Genomic DNA, 27,807 nt, shown 5'->3' with positions numbered 1-27,807 from the left:
CTCTGGTGGACAGACTATGCAACGCCATCACTAACAGGGACGTTGTAGAGCGTCCTCTGGTGGACAGACTATGCAATGGCGACAGTTATAACATGATTGACAGTCTGTTTTTAGTTTTTAAATATTATTCTGCGCTGTTACGCTGGAGGCAACATTTAGTTTCAGTTCATGTTTCTAATAGCATGGAGTCAGATGCTTATTAATGTGCATTAATTACAATATTGTAATGTTTCTGTACTTAAGTAAAAGTTTCACAAAATGCACTTTATATTTCTGGAAACTTCTACTCCATTTCCTGAATATATACTTTCACTCCGACACATTTTTCTTAAGCATGTTCTTTACTCAATACTTCAAGAAATGTTGTCGTACAATATTCTTTCTCACAAAAAAATGTGAAGTTTAAGGAGATGTGAAAACCTTGAACATTATTATGTTATACTTTACTATGAGAAAGACACAATAAAGTTCAGAAGCAAGCTTTAATTTCTTTTACTTCTAAAAATTTGGTACTTTTAACATCAGAAAATTACTTTGGATTTTGAATTAGTGTACAGTAGATATCAGATATCAGATACTTACATAACATACATTTGTTTTTAAAGGTGACCAACTTCTTACAGTTGGTTTCTGATTAAATACTTGTACTTTTACTAAAGTAGTGCTTTCAAGTGCTTCATACAAGACTATTACTTGCTTATATTTCAGAAGCACATTCAACTTCATGTTCAGATTGTCATTCATCTGGTATTTCAAATGTTTGTGGATTAAGTCAGACTGGTTCTCACCGGACACCATGCCGAGGCCGCTTCCCAGTTATTCAGTAGTTTTTACATGATGTTGTATTGTTTATCCGTTAGTCTTTTTACGCCAAAATGTTAACAGCTAGACACAAACTCAAAATTATAATCTTAACAATGGTTCTGAGTGGTTCTTGTGCATTGGTGGTGGTGGTGGGGGGGTTCAGATCGCCATAAAAACATGTGTTGAGTGAGCGTGGTGAATTGATTAAAAGCACATTACAAAAGGAAAATTCCCCCCGAAAGACACATTAAGACACAAAAACCAGCAAGATTCTTTTATTTGTTCAAATTTATTAGATATTCTGTTATCTTCCATTGTCTAGACCTTCTGTCACAGCATGGAAGCTGTGAATAACGAAACAAAAAAAATAACTAGTTGTAATACATTCACTACTAATTCCCCTGAATGTTGCCTTATCAGAAAAAGAGAAAATTGAGTACACGGTGAATCTTTGTCTTTCCCAAAAAAAAAAAAAAAACGTAAAAGAAAATAACATACAGATTTTGCAAGTGCTTATTCATGATTACAATAAAAAAAAAGACAGTATTTCTGACTCCCATCTGTTCCCTAAGCTTCGCTCCCTCCCCTTATAGTCATACCCTGGCTGGCGCAGCTGGTAATGCTCCGACACGGTAACACTACGCAGCCTGATCTGGTCTACGGGGCGACCCCCATCATCATCATCAAACTCAAGTCAGGCTTTTCACTCCTCGTCTGTAATCCGAGGTCCAGCCGAACGCAGTCTGATTCTGAGAAGAACGAGGACTTCCCGGCCCGTCTGATGCAGTTGGGAGAGCTTCTCACAAGCACTGACGATCAATGATCAAACGTAGAGAACCATCCAGACTAGGACTGGGCATCGGTAACCGCATCCAACTTGGAATCGTGTTAAAAACTACGATTTAACATGTGCATGTTTTGGTTTCCATAGCGGCGGCTGTACTTCCAGGCGCTTGTTGTGTTGCAGCCGGGGAGCACAGTAAGCGGCGCTCTGAAGTGTGGCTTTATTTCAAGGTGAAAAAGCCCTGTGAAATGTTTGTGTTTGTTGTTTTTGAATTGATAAGAACCTGTATCCAAAGGAAGAATCGGAATATGGAGTCAGAATAGTTAAAATGGAAACGATGCCCAACCCTAATCAAGACTAAAGAAAAAGGAAATAATACGAGGCGTTGAGTATGCAGATCCAAATCTGGAGTTGTTGTTTTTGTTTTTTCTGTAAATTTCTCCCTGGTGTATTGAAGGTATAGTGGCTCCATGTCATGCTTGTACAGGTGTGAAACATGTCCCTGGTCTATTGAAGTTTTAATGGCTCCATGTCATGCTTGTACAGGTGTGAAACATGTCAGTGTTCCTGCAGTTCAGAACCATCCTGCATAGTTTGACACATCTGTCTCCTAGCTGTACATTCACAAGCATGGATGAGGTACGGTTGAACCATGTTATGAGTAACAATGCGTGGACAGGTCACCCCACTTACACACACACACACACACACACACACACACACACACACACACACACACACACACACACAGCACACTGTCCACAGAGCTGGCATTACCCGCCCCGACAACATAACTTGCTTAGAGTTAGCAGTATTGAATGATGGACCTGACACGGCTCACAAGCTGTGACTATTCCATTCAAGTCAGTGTTTGTATGTACAGTTTTTGTCCATTTCTATAAAACGGACCTATTATAGTACACTTATAACTTTTTTTTATTTTAACCTGTCCAACACACACCACGCACAGATACAGTAGGTTACGACAAAACCTAAGAGACACTCATACCTGATCTGAATACACACAGTCTGAATCACAGCTGCACTCAGCTGCGTCATGATCATACAAAACATCCCAACCGCTTCACCTAGAGCCCGACGCGACCCGCGTTACGCTCAAAGTGAACGCGGGGAAACCGAGCGCTCGCTCAGATGAACTGTTCCAAGTCAAAGCAGCCAGAAAAAAGAAAGTGATGCAGGAAAGAGAGCAGGATTAAGATGTTTTCAGGTCAAGGCTGGTACTACATCACCCAAGTTCATCCTCCTGAACTAGAAGCTTCCGGCTGACCTCATACTATCTCGGGAGTAAAACGTAGATTAATCACTTTAGAAAAAAAAAATGGTGAAAATAAAAAACTACACAACGCAAAAAGCTCGTCAATCCACAACTGCAGCGAACACCACAGATCTGCCTGGAACCATTTGCTCAGTTAGGAGAGAGAGGAAGCGATGCACAGACTCCTCCCCACTTCTTTTGAGTTAATTAAAAAGCACTTGGCTGGTGTGGGCCCTCCAGTTCAAGCCCTAGCCAAGGAGAAAAGGACATGCAGCGACAGCGTTAGGCGAGATCAACAGGCCGGCTGTGTGCCGAGACCACGCGGGACAGCCTCGATGTTAAGCTGAACGTTATCCATCTCGAGAGCCAAAGGCAGCTGATAACACAAACAAGCGCACAAATGCCCACACTACACACAGGTGCAACTGTACAGACTCACACTCTCTCGGTCTCTTTCTAATTCACACAAACAATCCACTTGAGCAAAGCTGCATTGCAGCGACTAAACACATGCGATGAGTTGCTGTTGTCACATGCGCTCGTGACAAAAGGTGGAGGAAGAGGAGGAAGAGGAGGAGGTGATGTGCATGTCGAAATGTGTGCACGTGCCCAGGGGAAACAATAGCAGAGAATTATTGATCATGCATGAGCATTACAATTTAGCTTTGAACCAGAAACAGGCGTTAGCCTCCAAATTAAAACTATAAAAAAGAAAGAAAAGAAAGAAAGAACACATTCCCAACCGCCTGGCAGACCAAGGGGACAGTCAAACACGCTGGAGGGGGGGCGGAGGTCTAGACTTTTTTTTTTTTTAACCAGGAGAAGAATACAGACGATACTGAGGGGAGAGTCAAGGACTAAAAGTAGAGACGGACAGTTCTAATACAAGGGGAAGGTGGGGAGTTAATGGTCCATTAACTTCTAAAGCCATCTTATACCAATTGTTTTGGGAACCTGTACAGCTAAAAACACTCTAATTTAAAAAGGCTTGACTTTCGGAGTCACGGTTTTACACACCTGAATAAAAACAAAGCCCATTGTAATAATCAACTAACAATTACATCATCAGGCAATTTTTCACGTTCTGTGCAAAGAGTTTTTTTGTTGTTTTTCTTCCTTTTTATATGTATGCAAAAACCATGTTTTTTTTTTTTCTGTTGTGAACAGGAGGCTTGTGATTGGGGTAGAATCTGTACAGTACTGTTAAACCAATCTTTGTCAAACCCCCCCCCCAATGAATCACGGGAGACAGGAAGAGAGGAGGCGACGGACGTCAGGGCCACTTCCTCAACGTGGTGGACGTGTCTCTGATGACATCATCATGACAGGGTTTGGTTGATTTGCCTCATTGCTCATGAGCAGCACTGGTGCCTCGAATCGGACCTGTATTACGCAGCTGGGAGACGGAGAGAGAGAGAGAGAGGTTCTGTGTTCAGTTTCGGGCTAAAAGACAACAAGGGAGGTTCACATCTGTCAAGCGACGAGCCATGCACATTCAGCGAAATCAGCCAATTACCCAAAAATCCAAAAGGGAAAACATTGCAATTAAATCAAAATGCAAAAAAAAATGTTGTCCCCTGAAGGCAAATCTACGTATTGCTGCCAAAAAACAACAAAATAAAAACATGGGAGAAACGTGCAGTACCAGGGTAGGCCCTGGATTATTGGAGTTAAATTTAAAAAAAGGACAATTCTAGCACAAAATTAGGTAATGCTATGAAACTTAAAATACAAAAAATAAATGAGAACAATAAAAGTAAAAAAAGTGTTCCAATCGGTGCCACCTTGGCTAGATAAGATAAATGGTGTGCGATCACAGAAGGCTTGTGTCACGTGGCTACACAGACAGTTTAGTTGTCATTACTTAGCATTCCTCATGGGGGCGACAGGAACTACGCGCTATAGCTTTAAGGTCTTATTTTTAGAATACTGAATTTAAGACTATTAATACTTCAAAGTCCCCGTGGGTACCTGTGTGTACATAGGGCAACAACAAACACACTGTGGACAACAAGTAGTAGTAAACATCAAGATTGCAAAGAACAATGAGTAAAAAAGTGTAAGTGCCTCTTGTCACGGTTATCTTTATCATCACAATCACAAAACATCAGGAGGAAAAAGATCAAAGCACAAAGTGAAGGGTTCAAGATGAGCGATCGAGCTGTAAGAAAATGGGAAAATTAGGGCTGCACAACAGAAAGAAAATAACCGATATAACTGATGACAATATTATTTTTGATAAATCAAACAGCTGTTAAAGTGTACTCAGTTAGGCCGTTTTCAGTATTCTGAAAAAAAAGAAAAAAAAAAAAAGGTAGTGAATGGTTGTTAGCTGGCTGGGGGTTGACTGTGGACCACTAGATTAGTCGTCTATCTATACTTCTCTGATGTGTGGGTCAGCCCGGAGTTGTGAACCGGGGTCAAAACAATCATACTAAAAATAACTGACCGTGGTGAACGACGTTGTAATCTGATGTTACCCACCAAGAATTAGCTATATATTAATGTTATAGTCAGCCCCCAGCCAGCTAGCAACCAGCCTGGTCAGCACTTGACCCCGGTGCTAAGGACGCTAACGGCGGTTTACTGACCTGTTGGGAAACAGACCCAGACACCAGAGTCAGAACAGCGGCCATTCGTAATCTTACTCCTCCGTTAGCATTACCGGTGTTATCAGTGTTAAAAATCGTATTTTGTACATGTAAACAGGAATGTTAGATTAATATTCACTTTTGTTAGCCATGTAAACGGCTTAGTTGAAATCTTGCCTCATTCTTGAAATGAGGGCAAAAAAACAGAATATTATGTGCATGTAAATGTAGTCACTGTTTTTTTGTGCCAGCTGATATTGCGATGACGATTAATTAAAAAAGAAAACAATATATTGTGCAGCCCTAGTTACAATCTGAGTGAAAGTGAAACATGTGCGTTGATGAATAGCATGCAGAAGGAAACTGACTCGAATGAGATGGAAACACAGAGGATTAGGATGGCAGGAAGACACAGGGCTGAAAAAAAACGTCAGCACAAGCACAAAAGATCTGAAAATATAAGTGGAAAAGGAGGTGTAAGTTAGACAGCGGCCGGACAGCAGTGTTAAGAGAAGGGTGGAGAATGATCCATGCGGCGGCGGCACTACCCTCTCCTGTAAGGAGACTTACTCAGCCTGCCTCTAGAGTTTGACCTACAGCGACGGGCCTCTACTCGTCTGTCGCAGAGGTGCCTCGCACGTCTCCCTTCTGACGCATCTAAAGTTGAATTGAGTGAAAATCCAGGAGTAAAAGGGTTAAATCAAGTAGATTCAGCGTGTTGTATTGTCTCCAGCAGTCTGGTCCAAACAGAACAATGGTCATTCATTATATCCATCATCATTCACTGTATTTCACCTGGGAGCTCTAGGGCCGAACCGAATGCAATTTTTGAAACCAACATTTCCAACCGCACTTGAAGGCAGCATGATTTCACAGGATGAAAAAACAAAAGTGTGCGAAGGTAGACGACGTTAGAGATGAAGTGGCTGCTTTGTTGTTGCAGGACACCGCTATTACACACAACCCTGGACAGGTCGTAGTGTTTTAAACGTTTCCATGACGGCAGTAGCAAGTTTCCAGTTTTATTCTAAGTTATGGGGCTCGAACGTTAGCAACACATAGACTTATGATTCCGATAGCCGATTAAATGATTATTCACGCCAGTGTGTTGTCGGTTTGCTTTTCTCCAGAAGTTGAAATCGGACTTCCTTTAAATTCAAAACAAAAACCGAAAGACCTGCGTTTTCGCCCAGTCATGTTTGTAGTCCCCATGGGAAATGATGTAGTTATTATAGTTTAATTGTGTTATTTTTGCTAGACTGGACGACCGTCCTATCTTTGCCTATTTCATATCGCCTGAAAACGACAGCAGGCTAATGAAGTAGAACCACACAGACCTCTAGACACAGACCGCTCGCCTGTGACTCCATAGCCCTCCGCTATTGGCTGAGATGGACGACATAGTGCTGCATGAATTAGCCGGCACACAGTTTCCTGAGGTTGCACCAAGTCAAATTTAAGACTTCTTAAGACTATGAATGAAATTCAAGACCTACAGTATATCACGAAAGTCAGATGTTGTGTCTGAAACAATTCTGCGATATTCTCATTGGCATTATAGGACTGGTGACTAGATTGGCTGCAAAGTAAGTTGCATGCTGGTCTCATTTGTAGTCGTAGTACAGCAGATTGTATCTGGGCTAGCAACGGAAAAACTACAACACCAAAACAATCAATCTAAAGCGCTGGGGACACATTTCAATGAGCTTTAGATGTAGCGTTGCATTGATGTAGGAAAATTAAAACCTGTTGAAAATTATCTAAGACCTAGAACACAATAGTTCAGCAAATTTAAGACTTAAAAAAAAAAAGTCTTAAACAATTTACATTGATTCATTTAGATTTTAGACTTTTTCAAAGAATTTTAAAACCCTGCGGAAACTGCAGCAGAGGGCACTTTAACCCACTAATCGGGTTGGGTACACAAACCCACTATGGCTTCCGGTTCCTACGCAACCGTTAGGAATCGGACTGGAATAAGACGCAAATTTCGGTTCCTCATTTTGTTTCCATTTAATGTGTCGACTCAAATATTTTGCCTCTATTTTGCTGTTACATGTTAATAGTGAATCTGTTATTTATTGTTAAATTATTGTAGTTGTGCGTTAGGTGACTTAGGTTTAGTTTTTATATATTTAAGTACTTTAAAACGTTAATGTATTGTTAAATTTAAATCATTTTCATTAAAAAACAACTATTAAAAGAGCCTTTCTTTGATGTGATTTTACAGTTTTTTAAGAATCGGCTCGGCATCAGAATCGTAAAATATCCGAACGATACCCTACCCTAACAACGTATATTCGAATCGCAAAATTGAAAATCAAACATCTGCCCGTCGAACGAATATTTGGATGTTCGGATGCAGCCCTAGTGAGCTCCTTAACTTTTAGAAGATCTGTTACACAAAAACAACTCTACTGAATCCTGTGTTCCAGTCAATGTTGAGCTACTTTTACTGGAGTCTTTACAGCCGCCTTCAACTTCAAATCACGCCACCAGTACATAGTGCTGAGGGTTGGCGAGTTCATTACCTCCTCAAGCTCTTTTTGGGTCTCCTCCTCCATCCGCCTGATGTCCTCCATGGTCAAACCCACCCATCGGTCAATCCAGCAGAACAGCTGGCGGTGGAAGTTGGTGAAAATACGCTTTTCTTGCTGTGGAGGGATAAAAAAGATCAGATGAAGTAAAACAACGGATATTCCGCACAACCAACCGGTGGGTTAGAGACCAATAATGGGCCGTACTAAAGCGGGGGGGGGGGGGGGGGGGGGGGGGGGGGGGGGGGGGGGGGGGGGGGGGGGGGGGGGGGGGGGGGGGGGGCCCACTGTCAGTGGCAAAAGTGCGTTTTGCCACTGACAGGCTCAGATTAATATGCTAAGTGTCTGACAACATTATGGAAAGGATCTCTAAGGAGGTCGACCTTTCTCTTACAGTGTAAGATCCTTTTTTTAAACATAAAAATATCTGCAAAATTGCGTTCGGTAAACCAGACTCCATGTAAATAAACTGTAATTTTTAACTTAATTCAAAGCCAAGTCCGGTGGGTTTAGCACTAGTGACTTCAGAGTTGTTTCAGATTAAACAGAAAAGGTCTCAAAGAGGTTTTAAAGGTCTATTTCTCTATCGTTGTTTCCATCAGTCACTGCCAAGTATTTATCTTTTATTATACGCGTGTTGGTCAGTTTGTCTGCTTCACAATCCCATTTCACAGCAACAAAATGGAGATGGACAAACAGAGAAATGCATCTTTTTAGACATAACAGATGTTGACAAAGTTTATTGCAATATATACAATTAATAATAATAGAATAATATAATATCGTATCGTGACATAAGTATTGTGATGACATTGTATCGTGGGACCTCTGGTGATTCCAGCCCTACACAACACTGCACCTGTAGTATAAATACTCATGCCACACATCCAATAAAATAAAGATGCGATGCCTTTACCCTGTGGATGAAGTTCTCCACTTTGGTCTGCAGACCCCACCATCGGAACTTGACAGTGACCAGTTTGTATGCACACATGTAGGGACAGTCTGTCTTCAGCTCGTTCTGCGAAGGAGGAAAACCAACACAGCGTTGATCGCGGATCAGATTTGACTTGACAGAAACACGGTGCTCAGCTTTCTGTTAACTACGTCAGGTACCTTCCATTCAGGGCCGAGAGGTCCTCTGCCCGTCTTGGCCGAGTGGAAAAGAGCAGGATCTTCTTCTGGCTTATAGTCCTGAAACAAAGAGAGAAGAAAGGACAAGAAAACATTAAGATCCTGTAAGCAGCAGAGTGCTCCTGAGTCAGCTGTCCAGCCGCTGCTTTCAACACGTCTGCTCTGTAGGGTTAGGTTCCGAACTCGGCACTTTTTTTTTTTTTTTAGGCGCCGACCGTATTACGTCACTATTACGAGGATAGAGTCACCGTGCCAAATTTCAGAACCTGACAAGCGCGTAAGTGTGAACTTATCAGTCCTCTTTGCAAGTTGACCGATCTGCGTATCTCCAAATTTGGTGATCCTTCATTACTTCCGTATAAAACCTTTTCAAAGCTATATTTTAAAATTGAGCACGGTTTACAGCGGCCATTGCTAGCTGGCTTTTGATGACGCATTGCTCCTCTTCTTTGAGCGTTGCTGCCCACCAGGCCTGCACGAGTCAGGGAAAAAAATATGAACCACCATTTTTTTTAGCTTAGAATTGATATCAAGATTCTCTGCCACCATGATAAAAGCACACAGATTTTTTTGGCACCTATAGCACATCATTGTGCATCACCATAAGCCTGTACACATAGAGGCTTCAATGAAGAGAAGGGAGAGCACTGCAGTGCTTGAGAGCGCTTTAAAACCTATTTTACACGGTTGAGCTTTAAAAGGAAATTGTAAACAGAGTGAATCGAGATACCGATTTTACAACGATTGTTGTGCAGGTCTGCTGCCAATAATGATATACTGGCAACAGGATGTTCATCCACATATCAACCACCTAAAATTGCTATTGTTTAAAATTAAAATTGCTTTTAAGGACCCAATACAGACATGCTTTAAGACATCCAGTACTTAAGGATAATACTCTGGCTGGAATAATAGTTTGAGGTTGTTGTTGTTGTTGTTGTTTTTTTAAAGAAGGTTCTTCACATTCAATCTACTCCTCTCCCTCATTTAACTTTAACCCTTGGAATAAGTTTAAAGCAAATACTGTTCATTTTTAGAAGCTGGAATGCTACTACAAAATGTCTCCTAATTCTTAACTTAAAAGTAAGTACGATTTGAAATATATATATAAACATTAACAGGTGACCTGGAGGTTTTAAGTTTCCAAATCCCACTGTTAGTTGCATAAAAGGACCCTGAATGGTAAACCTGTCACAAAATCAGGGTCACATGTCCACGTCTTATACTTTAATGTGAGCAGCTGATAAATGGGGAACTCTGGCCAAACATCAAAGCTGAAAACAAGACTCCTACACTCTTTCAACTCTTTTTTTTTTTTTTTTTTTTTTTACTGACCACTCTCACAACCTCCGAGTGCCACTGTCCAAGCTCAAGACTCACTGCTTTAATCTATGAGGTCTGCTGAGTGTGGAATACCTGGAGCAGATGGACGTTCAGATTACGCCTGGGCCTCAACACTCATCCACTTAAGTCATTACTGCACAGGAGCTAGTGTAAGAAACTGTGTGACCCACCTGGATGGAAATGGCTTAATGCCTCCTTTAAGATTTTAAACCACAAGCGTTACTGTCTGACAGATGCCCATAATATGCTGATTAGAGGGTTTCAAAGGACGGCTGGAAAGTTTCATTCATCAGCGGGCTCACGCTATTTAGTCTCACTTTGCCAGACCATCCACAGAAGAGGGGGGGCCTGCTTATTCCACACAGCATCTGGGATGGGTGAAACACCGTGCCCTGGTTTATTGGGATTTCTTTAAACCAATCACAATTGTAATGGGCGGCGCAAATGTCAGCACGGAGCTGCTGTAGAACAGTCAGGCGAGAGAAAACTCAGTCTCAGATTAGACCGATAGTCTGAGATTTACCCTGCAGAGATCTGAGGACCAGGTAACCATAGTCCTCAGATTGGACAGATAGTCTAGCTAGCTGTCTGGATTTACCCTGCAGAGACCTGAGGACCAGGTAACCATAGTCCTCAGATTGGACAGATAGTCTAGCTAGCTGTCTGGATTTTCCTGCAGAGATCGCAGGACCAGGTAACCATAGATCCCCAGAAATCCACCGGAGGTTAGAGCGCCGACACAAAGGAAGAGGATGGTGAAGGAAAAAATGAGATCCGGCAAATTTCCCACGGCACCGGAGAGATCCCTTTGCTCCATGTTGCCGAGGGTATCCTAAATAAAAAATATGAACAACGACGTTGCTGTCAACGGGCTTATCTGCTAACGCTACCGACTGTTACCTTGAAACCATCCAGCAAATAGACGGTACCGTAGGGAGGTTACCTGAAACTGGTGATTTAACGTCACCGCTCATTTGGGTTAGGGTTAGCTCATTTAACAAATCAAAAGCGCTGAGTGAACATTACTAGCTGCGTTTTTATGTTTTTGTTTTTGAGCGGCGTACACCCCCACTAACCTGGAAAACTATTTTAAAAGCTAGCTAAAAGTAGCTGACGTTGGTTCGTGTGCTCCGGTTTTCTCGGCCGGTAACTAGGACAACAGTTGAAAATTAGCCGATTGGCTGACGCTGGCAGACAAAAAATCTTCTTATTATAGCTTGATATGTCGCTATCAGCTGGCACATAAGCACTTTTATTTTTTTTTTTATATTGCAATATTGATCACGTGTTGGTAGACGGCTCGATCAAATTTTTCTTAAAAAAAAAAAAAAAAAAAGTTTGTACATGTTTGCGATCCAGTGGGAAAATGAACAGAAACACCTTAAAATGTCTAAAATCAATTCGATATACCAATTTGACTGCAAAACAGCACGTGAAGTCATTACGCACAGGTGTTTATTCGCTTTAAAGCCATTGGATGGAAACATACTTTCACCAGCTTTATTCGCATGAGTTTTTTTAAACTGAACTTAAGATAATTTGATTAAAAGTGGATGGACACTCAGCTACTGTGTAACCTGAGTGATTGACAGTAGAAGTTTAGAACGCCAACACAAAGAAACCAGAAGGAAACTGGAAAAAGACATGCATCCGGACGTCAAGGTTATAGACTACATCTATTTAACAAAAGGTTGAGACATGTACCACAATACTTTACAACTCTACATTGGAAAAGGTGCCTTTTTAAGTGAAAAAGACACATAATAAGTCATATCAAGGAAAATTGGATTGATAATGCTGCAAAGAAGGTGCATAACGACCCAGCTGCTGGGACACTGTGACACCACAAATGGGCATTTCCCTGGGAAACAGGCGCGTTCATAGATTCACAGCTAGAAAAGCTGAGGAAACTCTTTGTGAAAAGCTTCTGCAACACATTGAGACATTCATTGATTCAGTGTGTATGGATTCAAGTCTTAATGGTCTGATCTTCAGCTGAGGGAGACAGATGTCTGAACAAAGAGAAATGGAAGACTTTGAATTGGGTTCGGCTTTTACTGAGAGCAGAAACTTGGGTGGGCGAGCCTTCTTGTGCCGGACATAATTAGGCAGCCACCAGGCCGATATTAAGAATAAATAAAATCCTAATCAGTCTACTGTGGTAATCAACTTTATAAAAACACCATAGGAGTGGTCTAATGCTGATGATGTGCTGTTACTATGTCAATCATACTGAGCATCATATTTATCATTACATGAAGGCTCTCACTGAAGACGATAACAAAAGGACAATATTACAACTGTAGGTGTCACAGAAGCTTGTATGTTGTGTGTCTCAACAAATCGGTTACTTAGATATTGATTACTGTGGAATAGCACAGTGACAAAGGCGTCTTTGGATGGCTGTTGCTAATTCCGAGAGAATCAGACTCTTTAATTATTCTAATTCTAATTATTGTTTATCACACCAACACTTTAACCATCTATAAATTGCTAAATGAAATCCGGCTGAGTCCGATGGATTTCAAAGTTGACAGGTGTCTTTCTAGAGGCACGAATAAGTGCAGTGCCAAGTTTGACATAGTTTGTATTACAAATGCAAAAAAGATATTGTTAAATATACAGTATATTGGTAAAAAGGAGCACACATTTGCTCGTTGCAGCTGGAGAACGGGGGTGTAACCGCCTTTGACCGTTTTCCTGCATCCAATGTTTTGTTTGCCCCACTTTTCTTCATTTTAGTGGATAGCTGAAAGGAACATCATCACTGTTGTGTGGGAAAAGGTTGCTAAAAAAAAAAAAAAAAAAAACGCTTTTCCGTATCTATTTCTTCCGCTAGATGCGGATTGGGTTTCGTCTGGCAGTAATTTTGGGATACAATTTGGTTTTGAAGAAGTCCACGAGCAGCACTACCACAGGCCAAGCAATCAGGCACATTTTCAACAGGCTCTGCACTAGTTAACTAGTTAACAGCTGATCAAAGCTGGTGTTGATCACATGACTGCTTTATAGCACAACAGTGGTATTATGTGACAGAAAAGCTCCAGGGGTAGACTGTTGCTGTATGAAGGCAAATGCAAGGAAAATAGAAGAGATTTTGAGACACTATGCCACACCCACCCCCCCCCCCACACACACACACCCACCCCCCCCACACACACACCCACACACCCACACACCCACACACACACACACACACACACACACACGATAGTCACATGTGTGACCACTCTCCTCCTCAGAGTGGAGACATCCTGCTAGAAATCTTGCCGTCTCATTGTCACATCTTTGTTCAGCGGCCGTAAGACTACCAGTATCTTTAAAAAAAATTAAAAAACACTCACCCCTTGGGCAACTTCTTCTTTGTTCGCAATATCTATAGGAGACACCTCCACAGTCCTCCATGTCTGCTCGTCCAGGTCATGGACCTGACACAAAGAAACACAGGCAGGTCAACCTCGGCTCTGCACACAGGCATCATGGGACATGGTTTTATTCCAGGAGGAGTTATTCAAATATGTGCATGGTTCTTCTGTTCCCCTTAATGTGTAGACTGGAATATTTTGCATCCGTTGCTCCAAAACGGACGTAAAAGTATCACACCCTCTCTGTAGTCTACCGTTAGCTAGCGTGCGTAAAGACTACTTTTAAAATGCCAACTACCCCCTCTGGGCTGTGGGAAGAACACCAACTCAACATTTATTTTATTGCTAATTGTTAACAGTGTATCAGCTATTTATTGTTAAATTACCATTAGGTGACTTAGGTTTACTGATAATATATTTAATTACTTTAATATATCATACTTTAATAATATACATACATTAATATATTGTTATATCTAAATAAGTTTCAATTAAAAAAAAAACTATAAAAGAGCGTTTCTTTAATGTCATTTTTCAAGAACCGGTTAAGGAATCAGAATCGTTTTTAAAGTACCGGTTTGGCATAGGAATTGTAAAAATCAAAGAAATACCCTACACTACTTATGAGGACAGATGATATCTTAGATTTTGGAACTTTCAACATGACACTGAAGTGTTGTAATTTCATTGTTTGAAAGGTTACATTAAAGTGTTGTGATGTGTGGTTTATTTGCCTTTGTCCTTTCTTATTTTATCCACATTACTGGCGATTAATTATCAAACTCTTATTGTGAAAATATTTTCTTAACACTCCAATATTGACATTAATGTCGTAGCCATTGGGATTTTCCCCATATGGCCCATTTTGAACCCTGCTTCATCACCAACGTTCCTCCCCACTGGGTCGTCTGCTCACTCACGTTTTCTATTGTTCCCATGTCAGGTTTGTGCCACGTCTCGATCTTTATCATAAAGTCGTCCTTCATGTACTCGTTCTGTAAAGCAGGAGAGAAAACACGCAGATGTCACGCAGGGGGGAATAACAAACATTTGCAGTGCAGCTAATCTCGGCCGAGACCAGCGGCCCAGAGATCACCATGGATGGAGGATTCTGAGAGGTGTAGTTAAACCCTGCAGCTCTATCCAATTAACCAAGCCGATGTTCATTCTGAAACAAGGCTAGTGGGGCTGCTCAGCTCACAACTATTTTTAACCACCGCAACAGCACTTAGTGTGCAGGTAACCTACAGCTATATTCAGCTGGGAAAACACTTAGGACAGGTGTGTCGGTGTAATACTGTAACACTGAGCATACACTCAGTAGCATTTGTGTGTGTGTGTGTGTGTGTGTGTGTGTGTGTGTAAATCTCAACCTAAAAAGGCCCTGTTACACCAGCATTTCAAAACAGCAAAAATTTCACTGCAATTCCATTAAAATGAATGATTATTTATAATATTTTCCGTGATTTTTACTTGCAAGGGCCGAGCTAATTCTGTAAAACACTGCATCAAATTCAAATCCGGTGAACTTTGAGATGCATATTTGCACCATAGACCGAGCCGTCTCAACGGTGCTGAGATTTGAGGGAGCATGGAGACGGAGGGTGCAAAATGGAGGAAACCCTCATGATTTATAAGCTGTGTCCCAACATTCCCTTTTGCATGAGCTCCAGTAAAAACAGGAATGGTTTGGACAGCCAAACAGGACTCAATGGTACAAATTGGGTGTCTATGGTGGTTTCGTTAATAATTCCTGGATAGCTCCCCCCACCCAGAAAGCAGCTCTTCATTGAATGAACTTATGTAGAATCCTGATCAATTCCAGCCCAGTGGAGAGAAAACAGAAAGAATCTCAGAGAGCTGTTGTGACGGACTAGTGCTAGCATGTTCCCAGCTGGCTGACGTGTTTGTGGTCGGCTTGCCATGTAGTCACAACAAGAACTAAATACTTTGAAAGGTATGCAAATTAATTTTTTACCCTCTGGTGTGGGCAGGCCTTAAAAAGAAACTCGGAAAATGTAACTCACCGTCACAACTGCAGAGGAAGGAGAGGGAGGGAAAGAAAAACAAAAACAAAAGAAGCATCAGTATACAAAATCAGGTTTGGCATTTCTCATCTTTGACAAGCTTTCACACTACATATTGAAAAACACATCCATGTAGTAAGCACATCAAATGACTTATGTGATGCCGTGATTTCTTGTAACTATGATCTTTTTCATGTTCATCATCTGGAATTGATTCATTCAGCGGGAACTTACTGGTGCGACAGTACGGGTAGGCGTTCCAAGCCTTTTCGTGAAAAACTAAAGCTCCCTCTGGTGCAATCATCTTCACGTAACCTGGGACTTTACTGCAGTGGGAGAAAAACAAGTCAGACAATCAAGTCCAGAAGTTCAGAAAAAAACATCCATAGATCTGGAGCAGACTGGGTACTTAAAAACGTCCTTTAAATAGAGCCAGACCGATGCAAATATTTGATTATTTAAATATCCGATAACTATAAATATATTTTAAAAATCCAGAAACGAGTTACAAAACAAACAGATTTCCCTAACATATGTTATTTGTACTCATTTATGAGTTCTCACAAACATTATATAATAACTTGTTTTATTGTCACAACGGAACATCAAAATATATTAAAAGTCTGATAAATAAAATGTATAAAAATACAAACTTAAGATATGAAACTTAAAGTCCTTAAACAAAAACACATTAACAAAGAAGAAATACAAAAGAATCAGTGTTGCCGAACGGGGCCGTTTTAGAGCGCCCTCTGGTGGACAGACTATGCAACGCCAACGCTCATAACATGGTTAACAGTCCGTTTTTATTTTTTTAATATTCATTTATGATATAATGCCTAATATCAGCTGATACATTGTTTGGGCTCTACTTTAAAAAGACAATTTAGCATCTTCAGGGCTAAGGGGCCGTGTCGACCAAAGCGTTTTTTTGTTGTTGTTGTTTTAAAATTTCTTTGCAATGGAAGCGTAGCGTATTTACACAACGCTACAAAGACAACAGCATGACGAGCACTAAACATCTATTCTGCCCTTTTTTTTCCTGGTCCCTGTGTCTCCAAAGCACTCCCAGCTCTGTGTTTTCAGCTGGAGAAAAAAAGGCTTCCGAGCCTACCCCGACACCTACTTCCAGCAGTATTAAAGAACCAGTCACACGACATACAGAGGGGGGACTAAATCAGAGGAAACACCTGGCGAGAAGTAGGACAACAACAGCTTCACTTCTTGTACTGCTCTGTAGAAATTATTTAAATAGATGGGATATGAAACCTTTGATTAGGGAGAAAGGCCTTAAGTTATTTGAGGGTCTCTATTTTGCACAAAGTGCCCTTTGCTCCTTTACTGACGTATGCCAGGGGTCACCAACTGGTGGACTCCGGTCCCAAACCGGACCACAGGAGGCTTCCATCAGGGCCGCGAAGCCTTTAAAACACAACCGGGGGAAAAAATATATATAAATTAATGGGTATTTACAGGCAGAACGAGGTCAGCTCAGTAGAGCTGTATAGGTCCTGTGACAGCTTGTTTGTTGCTGTTGCTAAGTTGCAAAAACACGAAGGAGAGACGCGAGCTGACCGAGGCACACAGGTACACAATACGGAAAAATAACATGGCATCGTCAAAACCCAGAAGAGTTTACAGCGAAAACAGTCTTCCGAGATTAGTGGAGAGAAAAGTACTTCCTGCTATGAGTTGTACGAGGACGCCGACTTTGGAAACTCTGAGAAAACTGAGGTCAGACACTGAAAAACAACGGGCCCAAAGCCTAAAAAGCGCGGTCTATACGAGTCTTGTCTCGATCTCTCACAGAGCAAAGCGGCCATACAGTGTGTGTGTGTGTGTGTGTGTGTGTGTGTTTCCAGTCACCATATGGCAATTTGGTGACTCAATTTTTCAATACAGGCACGCTATTTTCGCCTTCTTTTTTTAAAGCTAGTCAGCTTGTATTTCTATCTTTAAGTGATTATTGAAATGAGATTATTTCATCATTTGTTCATAATAAGCAGTGCATTTTTGCATCTTTGAGTTTAAAAATGTTGACTAAATTGATTCCTTAAGTATTATTATTATTATTATTATTATTATTATTATTATTGTAGGTATCAAGTTCCAACCTCAGCAGGGGTGGAAGGTTGACTTGATTGGCCCTTTTGCAATTTAAGTTGAATACACTGATACATGCCATCAAAAAGGTATCCGACTTAATCAGATTACTCTTGTTTTGTTTGGCTGTGTGTGTGTGTGTGTGGATATTATTTTGAAATATGGAGAGCATCATGCAGGAACCTACTCTAAGGTAGAGCTGGTTCGGTAAAATGGCTGCTTATTATTGGCATGCAGAGTAGTCATCAACACCTAATGTCTCCCCTCAGATAGCAGCCAGAACAGTTCTACCATCAGATTTCACAGCTGGCAGCTGGCAGCCTGCGATCCAAACAAACACGTCCAGATGGAGGTAAACATTTCAGATCTTGTTTCTGTTGGCAGGGCTTCTGGTTTTATGTGCCTTACCTACTTAGGTTACTTGTCCGGGGCGTTGGCCAAAAAGGTGATACCTATGCCATAAATGTCGGCTTTGTGAAGCGGGTTTTTATAAATAATAAGTATTTCTAGGTACTGTTACTCAAATTCTCTGGTAAATGCCAAGGCGGCAGATGTTCATGTCTCCATCGCCATCAATAGGCTTTTAATCGCAGCTACTAACTGCTGCATGTACGTACGTGTCTTTAAAGCTTACACATTAAGCCAAACAGTACCAAGCTTAGCAGTCAATATGTGAGGTTGTTCCATTATTTTGTCCACCCTATGAACATGTGAATTTGGGGGTTTCGAATGATTTTCTGGAAAACGGGCAAACAGAAGTACAAATGCTCTCAATCGAAGAGAACTTTAGATTTTGTTCCACAGACTTGCCTCTTTAGATGGTATATTTTATGTGTGTATTGGCCCTTCTCCCCGTCCTTCTCATAAGGTTCATTCTTCAGCACCTCGATGCCTTCCCCTCCTCCGGTCTCATTCTTGCTGGCCTCGGCCACAGAGAACAGCTGCCCTACTTGATACTGCAGGAAATTGGAGGAAAAAAGAAGACACGGCCGGAATTAATAACCTTAAAAGTACAGAGACACATCCTGTAATTATTTGCTGGAACAGGCAAAGATCCCTGAAGGAAAGTAAGGTGCTTCAAGGGTGCAGTAACACCAACCGCCACTAGAGGCTGCACAGGGAACTCCTAGACTCAACTTAAATCCACTCAAGATTAGTAATAATAATTTAAACTTTTAATCCCACAATAGAAATTACACACACACGGCAGAGTGAGGGGGCTGCAGCTGCCGATGGACAGACCCCCCGAGCAGTTGGGGGTGGAGTGCCTTGCTCAAGAGCACATTGGCAGTGCCCAGGGGGTGCTTTGGCACCTCTCCAGCTACCAGTCCACCACCATACTTTGGTCCGTATGTGGACTTGAACCAGCAACTTTCCGGTATCCAACCCAACTGCCTTCAAACTGAGCCGCCCCCGAAAAAGAAAAAAACGGACTTCTCTCTTTGTTTGTTTAATATGGTACACACAAGACCTGCACAATTTGGGGGAAAATGCTCATAAGCTCACTTTGTCTGGCTAAACTCCGCTACCGGGGCCACTGAAAGGACCGCCATCTGGCCCGGCTCATACGTGGTAGCCGCCGTCCCGGAGCTCTGTAGCGGATAAATACAACCAGCAACTGCTGCTCGGAGTCTATCCTTCTATCGCACTACAGACTGATCACGCTACAGCGCTTTAAAATATTTGTGGCCGAGTTGGCCCGGTGGTAGGGCGGGCGCACATGTGCTGAGAGGTTTAAGCCTCAGTGCGGCGGTCCAGGCTTTGGATCTGATCTGTGACGGTTTCCTGCATGTCTTCCCCTTCTTGCTAGCTGTCCTGTCAAAAATCAAAAGGGCAGAAAAACCCAGAAAAATAACCTTAAAACAAAAAAAAACTTCTATTTAAGGCATGTGCCAGTCTACATCCATGTAATAGTCTATATCCGTGTAACAGTCTATATCCGTGTAACAGTCTATATCCGTGTAACAGTCTATATCCACGACAAAGGTCTGGCAACGCGAGACTAGGTATGTAATATAAATGTCTAATGGTGAAGAATTGATCACTTTGAGGGGAGTGGAGGGGAGATGTTGTCCCCCAGGCTTATGATTATATGGTTGTGTTTATTCTACAGGAAACAAATCTAAAAAACAACAACATCACATGTCAACCCAAAATCCAAGAAACCACAAATAAAAAAATAAAAAAACAGCTCACTTAGAAACCACTGGCATGTTGGACTATAAGAAAACAAAGCTTGCAGGAAGATGAAGTCCAATGATCAGTAGCTTAACTAAACGCTTCCCTTTCAGAAAGGGACGTGAAACAGGGCCAATGTATGATGTCCCTGGATATCACACTGGGGTCTGGGCTCAGGGAACTCACTGAGGGCAGACCAGAGCACGGATTGCACACCCAAAAAAAAGTGATTCCTATTAAGAGGAAGATGACAAGAGACATTGTAGTTTTAAAAAGGCTGAGCTCCCAGTCCAGTCCAACTCTGTCTGCAAACACCAGCAGCAGCCTGTCACACCACACCAGCGCTCTCTAACAAAGGCTGTTTTGTCTTGGTGTGTGACCCCGACGGGAAAGCCTGAGTGGACGAGCAGTCTGTGTACGGGGGGGGGGGAAATTAAATACAACACCATGACTATCCCAACATGCTGTATCTGGTAATATGCAGGACATTGTACAGGGAACATTGGGATGCATCCCTTTGGATTACTCACCTCTTCCACAGAGACTGGCAACACTACACGGCTGAGAGAAGGGAAACAAGGGAGAGGTGGGGCAGGAAATGGAGAGAGAAACAAACAAGTTTAGCACATTTGTGTGTAAATAGGGGGGCAAACTACTGGAGAAGATGTATAACTGTTAGGGATTTGAAACGGTCCATGGTTGAGCCTGGGGAGAAGTTAGTAGTCAACTTTTAGTTAAATAAAACTTAAATATCCCTGGGACTTTGCAAAAACTATTCCTTTTTTATATATTAAAATAACAACAAATGCCAAAGCACTTAAACATTATTGGCATGCAGCGGTGGGTAAACTTTACTCTGACCATCTGTGGGGAAGAAAAGAAGAGGCTTTGTACTGAAAGAGGAAAATCTGTCACCAAGTCTGGACATTAAACCCCTGCGTTAGTCCCCAAAAGGACGTCATTTAGAGACATCATTCGTTGGCGCTGCACCCCAATTATAAAGCAACAGCAGTTCCTCATAATTAAGGACCACGGGTTAATAAGGAAGACAGTCAGAGGGACTTTGTGTTCACAGCAAGACTAAATGGAAATTAGAACTGAAGCGTAGGGTTTCCTAAAGTCACGACTTTATCTGCATTCATTGTGAAACCAGGCGCCGCTGTGAGGATAATCAGAATACACTGGATGGCTAATTAATAAAGGCTCACGCCGCAACTACCAGGCCTTGAAATACTTCAATACAAATCCTCTCTGTCTCCGCTCATGTCAACGTGACGGACTGGACTGTCGTGCTTTTATTAAGTTAAGGTTGGTCACAATGTCCTTTACACTGTCCGGTTATTTCATTATAAAAAAGAAAAAGGAAACCAAGTACTAATTCACTTTTACAGATACAAACAGACACGGCTGTACACACAACAACCTGTACTGCGAATCACAGAATATAATACACATCACAATATGAAGTACTGCAATATCCAAAATATGTGTCAAACCATTCGGAATGAAGTACTGTGGTGCTGCAGAGACGTCCCGCCCTGCAGATTGTATCCTACAGACTAAAGAAAAGAAAATACTTGTTTTGAACAGATCACACTATTAATAATTTTCATGATTTAGATTTGAATATTTTTCAATGAAAATGAGAATAATGATACAAAAATGATCATTCCCTCTATTGTGATTGATATTGTGATATGATTCACGATAATAATCGCGATTGGATGATGTCCTCATATGGTGCAGCGCTAATTCGAGCCAAGTGTCTTTAGCGCCAGTAGAAGAACTAATCTAAGTTTGAAGTAGTGCCAGGATCAGACGGCACAACGTCACACTAGAGAGACGTATTCCCAAATCATATCTTGCTCTGTCTTGGCCACAAAAGTAGCAACACTTCAAGTATAACACAGACAATGTTCAAACGAGGCCACGCCCCTTTAGTAGACAGGAAGTGTACCGTTTCACACCATCGGCGCTGCTTGAAATGCGCTCTCTTTAGTTAAGAGCAGTGATTCCCGAAGTGGGGGTCGGGACCCACAGCGGGGTCGCGATCCAGAGAGGGGGGGTCGCAAGCTGATTTCCAGAAATATGATAAAAATTTAAAAACAATTAGAAATAGCATGTGTTAGCCATGATGTTAACACAGGATAAAACTAGTGGCTACATTTAAAATAAAACCAAGCAAATAAATACAAAAGGGAACCGCTCTTTTGATTTTCTTTCTTTCCGAGTAGAGGTCTCCAACATTAAACCAGGACTGGACTCTGTGCTCCAAACATACTGCACATCCATCTCATTAGGCGAGGTTAACTTCATATTAAAGTAATGAGTAAACTACTGTAGAATAGTGTTATGGCTGTTGTGTTATTTTGTGTGTCAATATGCTTGTGTTTGGAGACGCCTGTAGTGCACTTGCGGGTCGCAAGTCACTTGCACCGTTAATTTGGGTGTCGTGGGCTGAAAGTTTTGGGAACCCCTGGTTTAGAGGATCTTTGCCAAGACGTAATGACCCAATCAGGCGATGAAACGTTGGCGTCATGTTGCCAAAGGTCTCCGTTTGCTACCGTTGAGAACGCAACAACCAAAACGGGGTCAGAAGTGTTTTCAAAGGTCTCCGGTTTAGGGGCTTGGTGGGGATGGGAGGTGTAAACGTAGCCAAAGACATTGGTTATTAAACAGAAACATAACAATGGAAATGTAGCCACAGTGAAAAGGGAACTTCGTTCCTGTAGTTTTCTGCCCACTCAGGCGGCACCTCCTCTTCCTCCTGATGTCTCCAAATTCACACATATCCCGCGCAGAGAATGGGCCGATTCAGCACCACACCCTAAACTGACTGATGGAGCCGCCAGGGGCGGTGCACGGGCTCAATATAAGAGTCTGACATGCTCAATTCAGGGCTGACACCCCCTTCAAAGAGGGTCTGTAATGTAATCAACTTGAAAGCAATTAGGCCTATACAACGTAATTATTTTAACCAAGGGAATTAAGAGAGACATGGAGAATACATTATTGAAAAAATATTTTAAGACTTTAAATGGACGTGGCCAATAACGCTTATAATCTGTTATAAGCATAACTGAAACAATTGATTGACAGAAAATAAATCTGCAACTGGACATTGATTGCTTCCAGCTTCTTTATTGTCTGGATTGTGTCTGTTTGTGGCCACGTCGTTGCAACTGAATATCTTTTGGTTTTGCCTGTCAGACAAAATAAATCTCAGCTTGTTTCTGCATTTTCAGACATTATATAAACTAAAACAATTAAAAACAACATACAAATAATCCCTGCTTCAATTAATACCATTATCTACCAGCTGAAACATTTACCATCTCACCACTACATGGGACACATGCGTGTGTGCTACGCAAAAACACCGATAGTACTTAAATAGTACTAAATAAACCAGTCATGATAAATCTTTCCAATTTTAAAAACACATCCAGATTTGGTGGTTGACGGTTATGCAACGAGAGGAAAAACCAAACGGCAGAGTGCAGTCAGTGCTGGTGGTCTGGGCTCCTACTGGTGTGTGGCTTCTGTAACAGAGACATTAACACGTTGGCTAAACGTCCAACAGCATCCAGTGCATGAGGCTGTGAAGTAGAAAGATCAAGCAGTGTGACCACGTTACACCAGAGGGCTTTTAATCCAGTGCCAGGAGGAGCCGAGAGCTTTCACCCGACACAAAGTCTACACACCTGTTAAGTCCCCTGAATATATTAGATTTCAACACGAGATAGGAAATTAATCAGGGGTATTTGCTTCTATGTTCTGCCTGTGGTATTCACTATTGTTTTCTAAAAAAAAATTGTAAAAAAGTACTGCACTATCCATTTCACTAGGTGCTCCAAAAGGGGACAATATATCTAATCATAGTCATTTGTGTTGCTTCTACATGAGATCAAGTCAGGCAATAGTAATATGAAGGCCTGTGATCTGCTCAACCCCCCCCCCCCCCCCCCAGCCACAACTGCTGAAAATTACACAATAAAGGGATCCACTGTTCCTCTGGTTACAGGTGTAAATGATTAATCAGTTATTGATTACTCACTGTTAAAGTGATCGTGTTGTGCTTAGAAAAACCTGCAGCAACGTAGCGGGTGACCAAAACATATCGCTGGCACTTTGAGTCCTTAGTATTTAGTGGCATCCATTCATTATGATAGAATGCCTTTATTGTCATTATACACAAGAACACGGTATTTGTGCAACGAGATTAAAGCAATCCCTTTACAGCGTTGACACAAAAATATAACAATATAAGATAACATTATAAAATATCAAAAATATAAAATATAAAGTCAAAGATATAAAGTGTAGGTAGTGCAGAGAAAAAAGGAAAAAAAAAGAGAGGGGCGGGGGGTGCTGGCGCACAGTCCTGAGTCCGGATACATATTGTATACATATATAAATCAGCTTGAATACACATTGTATAAATATATACCACGTTAACTGTGTTTACGTCTGCCAACGCTCACTCTGTCATACAGAGCAACGGCAGCAGAGAGAGGGTGTGCACTGGAAATAGCTCTGCGGGATTATGAAGGGCACAACTATTCAACAAAAGGCTGACCCAGCAAAGTTCAAGAGGTCTTGTAGTCCAGCTAACCTTATGTAAGATCTAGTGTAAGTCCTCTATGTGGCATTGCAGACAGGACAGACACGGCATAGGTAACGTGGCTGCACAATGCAGACTTAATGCACCTGAATGCAACGCAGAACGTTTGATTATGGAACGTAACCAACAGTTAAGTTTCACAACGGTGCTTACAACTTGCTCTTACATTATTATGTAAATAGTACATTTTACAGTCTGTAACGCTTCCATGTCCATATTGTATTGCATTTACAGCATGTAAAACTAGGGCAATAATACCTTGAAATGTGTTTGTGATTTTTAAGGTGAGGATTACACAAATGATCACATTTGATTTGATGCTGAAACAAACCTGATAGGATAAAAAGGAAGTTGCAGTAAACAAATTGGTATTTACTGCAGTATTTCAAATAGTAATTTTCTCATGAATGGGGAAACTCCAGGAGATTTGTAGATATGTCCAATAAAATCCTACTGAGGCATCACTAATTACACAACCAACACAGACGACCATTGAGGTGTGACAGAGTGCTCTCAATTATTCATTTCTATATGGGTGCCATCAGAAAATAAATTGGCGACACTAATAATTAATGTACTTTTCTCTTCATGAGCTCCTTAACATATAGGCCCATGCATTTCCCCCTTAGTCCAGCTCTTGTTCTAGTTTAGGAAAAGTATAATCATGTTTTCCTTCTACAACTTAATCTTTAAACAAGAGGCCTGCTATAAATTTATTGCCGTTAATGAGTCACAATTTTCAAAACTGACAGTTGTGAAAATGTGAAGACATGAGGTGATAGGAAACTCTGTTTGCTTATTGACTATATGGTGAGAAAGATAGACAATACAGTGTTCTACAGTGAGACGCTAGAGAGAAGATTTGGGCATATTAGTCAACACCACCTCAGGTAAAAATGCACCTTTTAAAATGGGATTTTACCGGACCGCTGGCCAATTTCATATTTGTTTTAGTATTTTATGCAATACATCTTGTTTTATTTCTTACTGTATAGTTTTGTCTCATGTTCTTTGTTAGAGCAGTTGTAGTTGTTCAGCTGTAGAAACACATCATGTCTGTTTACAGACAGACACACATGTCCTTTACAGGAGAATAAATTGTATTTAAATGTTAATATCTCAAATTAAACACAGTCCCAAACTTTGCCACATCCGTGTTGTTTAAAAAGCATTTAGTGCTGACCAGATTTATCCTGATTTACGTTAGCACTGCTGCTGTACACAACACAGGCAGACAGTGGTTCCCTTTTTTTTTTACATTAAGAACCCCTTTTGTCCCAGGGACCCCTGTCTCACACGATGTTTGCATTTAGATTTTCTATTACAGAAAGTATATGAAAAACACATGACCAAATGGTCATACATTTCGTCATTGGATGGAATTATAGTAACAAGATGTTATTCTCTTTTGTGCTTGGGACCCACTGGACCCCCCATAAGGACCTCTGGGGCCCGGACCCCACGTAGGGGGCCTGGGTTAACCAAGGCTAGTTTAACATCACACCGCTACAACAGGTACCCGTTATCCGGAGCGGACCTAGGTTAGCTACACAGTGAAAGCTAGTTAGCTTTGCAGACAGAAAGTGGGTAAAAACGACCACATTACAGTTCAACTACAGCAGACTTATGGGATGAACTATGATGATTAATTGTGTTAATGATGCAGTTTATGTTAGTATTTGCCGCCCAGTTAAATAGCTAACTCTGTAATGCTAGCGCTAATAAAGTAACAGCAAACTAGTCCTTCCCTAACATCAAGCTAGCTTCTAGCTTGAAGGGTACAACTGCCCCGTGATTTGGGTAAATACTAGAGCATAATTACTCCTAAACTGTTGGTCAACGCTATGGTCATGTCTCATAAAACAACTTAGCAGCAAGCTAATGTTAGATGTGTGCTTTAAAAATGAACACCGTTGTCAGAATAATGCTAGCAGCTAGCCGGCTGCTACACGCTAATTTAGCATCAGCTAGCATCGATGGTAAATCCGACGAAGCCTAATCTGTCACACACGGGACTAAAGCTTAACGTTACGACGAGGCTGAAGTCAGATTTCGGTCGGTAGTTAATGTTCATGTACACATAACTCGCATCGATGAGCGACTGATCCCTTTCGCTATCTAAAATATGCTAAACTATCTTTATAACACATTCGTGAAAGCTTTATTCCATTTGTGGAAATGCTAAATGCGTTTTAAAGAGCCTTTACCCTCTCTGGGATAATGAAGTCTTGATTTAACAAGCCTATATAGCTAGCTATGGATAGTGGTTTTCAATAAGGACCGATCCTATGTGGTCTTCATGCGGACAATTAAATTAAAATGTCCCCTTTTAGCATTGTCACTAATAGAATAAAGCTTTCGTAAATCCCCAAGTGCGTTTCAGAGATCTTAAATGCTTTCTTGCATGTCTAAGACGCTTTTATAACATAGGAAGAGGTGCTAAAACGGAGAAACAGTCGCCCAGCATTGCAAGTTTTGTTGTCTTTAACCTTAACTTCGATCGGAAGCTAACTTCAGCGACGTAACGTAACGGCACTTTACATAGCTATATGGCACGCTGCTAACTGGCTAGCTACGTTAATGGTGGTGATATTTTAAACCAATTAAAGCCATGTCAATTAACGGGATGTGCATGTTGTTTGTGCTTGACCAGCGAGGCCATTTATGTAGCTCATTTGCATTAAGAAGCTAATTATCCCGCTGCTGCTGCTGCTGCTGCTGCTACAGCTCAATGGCTAACGTTAGCTTGCACTAGCAACGCCTAAAAAAGACCGGTGTGTCCCGTTATCCACGTCTTGATCCACCCTGCTTAAAGCTGGCTTTTCTCGTGCTACGTGACCCAAAAATCCAGCAATCGACCGCCTTACACGATACGCACATGTTCACTCCTAAAATATACGCTGTCGGATGGAGAGAAATGCGTCTCTAAATGCACCAAAAGACGTTTTTAAAAAACACTTCAGACTCACTATTCCTTGATGAGCACCATCTTCGTCACCCGGGCTGCGCGTGCGCACTGCGACTGGACACCAGATAGAAT

General features: G+C 41.5%; 1 protein-coding gene across 2 annotated transcripts; it reads right to left on the bottom strand.

The window, feature by feature from the left end:
* Nucleotides 1–2,527: 2,527 nt before the first annotated feature.
* Nucleotides 2,528–27,807, bottom strand: pitpnb (phosphatidylinositol transfer protein, beta). Of its 2 annotated transcripts, XM_034896184.1 has the most exons (12): nt 27,737–27,807; nt 20,674–20,704; nt 18,776–18,921; nt 16,097–16,188; nt 15,863–15,870; nt 14,756–14,830; nt 13,815–13,898; nt 9,109–9,186; nt 8,909–9,013; nt 7,987–8,109; nt 6,026–6,112; nt 2,528–4,260 (listed from the first exon to the last, which is right to left on the bottom strand). In XM_034896184.1, the coding sequence occupies exons 1-11, from the start codon at nt 27,754–27,756 to the stop codon at nt 6,065–6,067; spliced, it is 810 nt and encodes a 269-aa protein (XP_034752075.1). In that variant the 5' UTR covers nt 27,757–27,807; the 3' UTR covers nt 2,528–4,260; nt 6,026–6,064. The 2 variants fall into 2 exon arrangements, with proteins under 2 accessions (XP_034752075.1, XP_034752074.1); XM_034896183.1 differs by lacking the exon at nt 6,026–6,112.

This window comes from Etheostoma cragini, chromosome 16 (genome assembly GCF_013103735.1).
Source record: "Etheostoma cragini isolate CJK2018 chromosome 16, CSU_Ecrag_1.0, whole genome shotgun sequence".
Classification (NCBI taxonomy): Eukaryota; Metazoa; Chordata; class Actinopteri; order Perciformes; family Percidae; genus Etheostoma; species Etheostoma cragini.
The sequence above is the reverse complement of the archived record's forward strand: the minus strand, read 5'-3'. Positions and strand labels throughout refer to the sequence as shown.

What these genes read in the sequence shown, in the direction of transcription:
- pitpnb (XM_034896183.1), bottom strand. Translation starts at nt 27,756, where the DNA reads ATGGTGCTCATCAAGGAATA. An exon ending in AAGAAGAAGTTGCCCAAGGG is followed by an intron (nt 9,187 to 13,814) that starts GTGAGTGTTTTT and finishes TCTTTGTTTCAG; the next exon opens with GACTATAAGCCAGAAGAAGA. An exon ending in CCCAAAAAGAGCTTGAGGAG is followed by an intron (nt 4,261 to 7,986) that starts GTAATGAACTCG and finishes TCCGTCTCCCAG; the next exon opens with CTGCGTAATACAGGTCCGAT.